Source organism: Chinchilla lanigera, unplaced genomic scaffold, assembly GCF_000276665.1.
Source record: "Chinchilla lanigera isolate Chin_1 unplaced genomic scaffold, ChiLan1.0 scaffold00036, whole genome shotgun sequence".
In the NCBI taxonomy this organism is placed as follows: Eukaryota; Metazoa; Chordata; class Mammalia; order Rodentia; family Chinchillidae; genus Chinchilla; species Chinchilla lanigera.
This window is the reverse complement of record NW_004955437.1, coordinates 238,939-241,937: the sequence shown is the minus strand read 5'-3', so window position 1 is coordinate 241,937 and position 2,999 is coordinate 238,939. Positions and strand designations below refer to the sequence as shown.

The window sequence follows — 2,999 nt, the reverse complement described above, 5'->3', positions numbered from 1 at the left end:
TGTTCCTACTCTTTCTACTATCTCTCGAAAGCAAGGGATAGGAAAAAATGACTTAACTATCCCTGACAATTTTCTAACTTCCTGTGTCAAACGCATCCAAATAATTTCTGGCCATTGCTGTACCCGTAGGTCCAACTGAGCGAAAACTTTCGCAAGGAGCGCTAAAGATGTCTCGACGCCGCGCGCGAGGCGGAACCGGTACGTGCTGACGTTGGGGGCACGCAGCTCCTCAGAGGCGGGCGAGGGCGGGGCCCGCGGGGGGAACCTGCTGCTGGGAGAGCAGCGGCCCGAGCCGGGGCCATGGCGAAGCTGCTGAGCTGTGTCCTAGGACCCCGGCTCTACAAAATCTACCGGGAGAGGGACTCAGAAAGGGCCCCGTCCAGCGTCCCCGAGACTCCAACTTCAGTCACTAACCCCCCTTCCAGCTCCTGGGTGAGTCGAGTTCCCCCCTGCTCAAGAACATGGTACGGTCCAAACCTTTCCCGGCCTTTGCTCTCCAGAAGTGCCCATTATTGGAAATCGGGGGCGCCTGCTTGTCAAGCTAGTTGTCCAAAAAGTCTGCGCCGTTTGTGCTTCCTGGGTTCAAGTCACGCCTGCGGGCCGGCCGCCTCCTCTCTGTAGCCCTGATCGAGCGCCGCTGTCTCATCCCGACTTCCAGCCCTTGCCTGTCCCTCCCGGCCCCCGGCCGTCTGCCGTGGTTCGCGCCGGTCCCGGTTGAGCCTTAAGCCCTGCCGAGACCCTGCGCGGACCGGGGGGCTGGCGGGTCTTGCCGTCGGCTCCCCCAGCTTCTTCCTCGCTAGCCCTTGGTGCCTTCCCTGGCCCTGTCTAACTTCCCTCTAACTGGCCTTCAATTTGAGAATGACTTCTACCTAGCATGTATCCGTCTTTCCCTTACCCACGAAACCTAGCCCGGGGGCGGGGGGACCCCAAAGTCTTTGCCTTCCTGGACCTGCTGCTGCTGGTAGGCTGTCCCCTGCTTCTCCCTGCCTTTGTGTTGGTAATCTCAAATTATGTTTTCTACCCCGAACCACCCACCCCTGGCTACATTCTCTCTCTGTTTTTTTCTTCTCCGGTACCGGGACTCGAACTCACGATGTCGCGCTTGCCAGGCAGGCGCTGTGCTGCTGAGCTAAATCCCCAGCCCCCCACATTCTCTTTTCTTAATCGACCAACTCTTACTTCTGTTGCTCTTTTCTCTTGGAAGCGTCATGGAGTCACCTGTCACCCGCTCCCCTTCTGTACATGCTCACCGGAAAAGGAGCAAAAGTCGCCTTCACTTTTGCTTCACAGTCCAGCGCCTTGTGTTCGTTCTGCTGGGCAGGGGTGGGAAATCAGGCTCAGGGTTGGGGTGAGGAAGGGTGGATTCTGTGAAGGCCAGGGTGTCCCAGGAAAGATAGCCAAGGAAGGTAGAACGGAAGGACCCATGTTAGAGCTTCCGGGAGGGGAGGCGAAGGGCCCGGCATCAGGTAGGGTCCTTCACGGGCCGTCTGTTTTTGCAGGATACCTATTATCAGCCCCGTGCCCTGGAGAAGCATGCGGACAGCATCCTGGCTCTGGTATGTCTGCCCTGGCAGCTGCGGCTGTGCATCTTTTCAGCCCCAGCTGCCTTCCTGATCCGGGCGGAGACGGTGCCCCTGGGGGTGGGGATGCCTAGGGCTCTGCTAACACCACACAGGCCTGTCTAACACAACACGCACTAACACACTCCCCGGTGTGCACACTTGGCGCTCCCCTTCGGTATGTAGTGTGGCTTTCTCTGGGGCAGGCTGAGCCCTGGGGAAAACATGCTTACCCTGGGGGCCATCTGCAGGTGCTCAGTCCTGCAGTCCCCAGTGACCTGTCCTCCCTGGCAACTAACCTCTTCGGCTGCAGAGACAGCTGTTCTCTCTGGCAGGGTTCCTATGGTGACGTTGGCGCATCTCTTGGGGACCAGGGCAGGGGCTGTCCTGAGCAGGGTCAATTGAGAAGGCTTGATTAACTCGAGCCGACAGAGACACTGGCCTTGAAATGTGGTGAAATTATGTCTGGGGGCGATTAGAGGACCACGACAGAACCTGTACCCAGTTTTTCCAGCCTCCATTATGCGCTGACACAACACATTTGAACGGATATTGAGTGCCTACTGTGTGCACGACGGCATGCACCGAATAGGTGTTTGATATGCTATTCCTCGGGTTACTCACCCTGCTCAGAGCCTAGGCCTGGGAAGGGCAGACCTGTGCCTCTGCGCATGCATGTATACGTGTTTGTGCACACACTTGTGTGCGTACTGATCGCCTGTCCCTGTCTCTCTGCTGCAGGCTTCAGTCTTCTGGTCCATCTCTTATTACTCCTCTCCCTTCGCCTTCTTCTACTTATACAGGAAAGGTCAGTGTGGTTTGAGAGGAGGTGGGGCAGGGAGCGGGCAGGTTGTTGGCAGATGAGCCGGACCCCTGAAGAGAAGGAGAGGCCTGTGTGGATGACTTGGCTTCCTCTCCCCTCCGAGGCTGTCACTGCGCCCAGGAGAGGCCGGGGGTGGAGGCTGGGGCTGGGCTGGGAGGAAGGGCTGACGGGGCAGCGGAGAGCTGCTCACGCCGCCCCTGTCTCCCCCAGGTTACTTGAGCTTGTCCAAAGTGGTGCCGTTTTCTCACTACGCGGGGACGTTGCTGCTGCTGCTGGCCGGCATCGCCTGCCTCCGAGGTAGGTGGAGAGCAGCTGGTTTGGATCCACTGTCCCTGGGTAAATGTTCAGTACTTTCTGCAAATGCAGTTTGAAGCTAGGCCCGGAGGGGGAATAACTGAGAATGGTCTAAGACCTGGTGGTTCCTCGAGGGCCTTAGGTCATAAATATGCAAACATAACTCACAGAGAAGCATGCTGTTTTCTTTTTTTAAATTTTCTTTTTTCTTTTTATTAGTACATGTTTGCAATACGTAATGATTATATTCACTGTGGAGAATTGGGAGTTTGCTATTTTCTAGAAAAGATGAATATAGGGGCTGGGGATTTAGCTCAGCGGCA

At 56.7% G+C, this 2,999-nt stretch overlaps 1 protein-coding gene across 5 annotated transcripts in view; it reads left to right on the top strand.

Moving 5' to 3' along the window:
• The first annotated feature begins 235 nt into the window (after window positions 1-235).
• Window positions 236-2,999, top strand: part of Abhd16a (abhydrolase domain containing 16A) — a 14,296-nt gene continuing 11,532 nt past the window's right edge. Inside the window, exons 1-5 of one of the 5 annotated variants that reach the window (XM_013516848.1) lie at window positions 517-961; window positions 1,205-1,303; window positions 1,500-1,556; window positions 2,301-2,367; window positions 2,593-2,679. In XM_013516848.1, the coding sequence (XP_013372302.1) occupies window positions 875-961; window positions 1,205-1,303; window positions 1,500-1,556; window positions 2,301-2,367; window positions 2,593-2,679 (397 nt within the window). In that variant the 5' untranslated portion in view covers window positions 517-874. Of the gene's footprint in view, window positions 433-516; window positions 998-1,204; window positions 1,304-1,499; window positions 1,557-2,300; window positions 2,368-2,592; window positions 2,680-2,999 lie in introns of those variants that run through there. The other 4 variants (XM_005389356.2, XM_005389357.2, XM_013516850.1 and 1 more) reach the window with 4 other exon arrangements.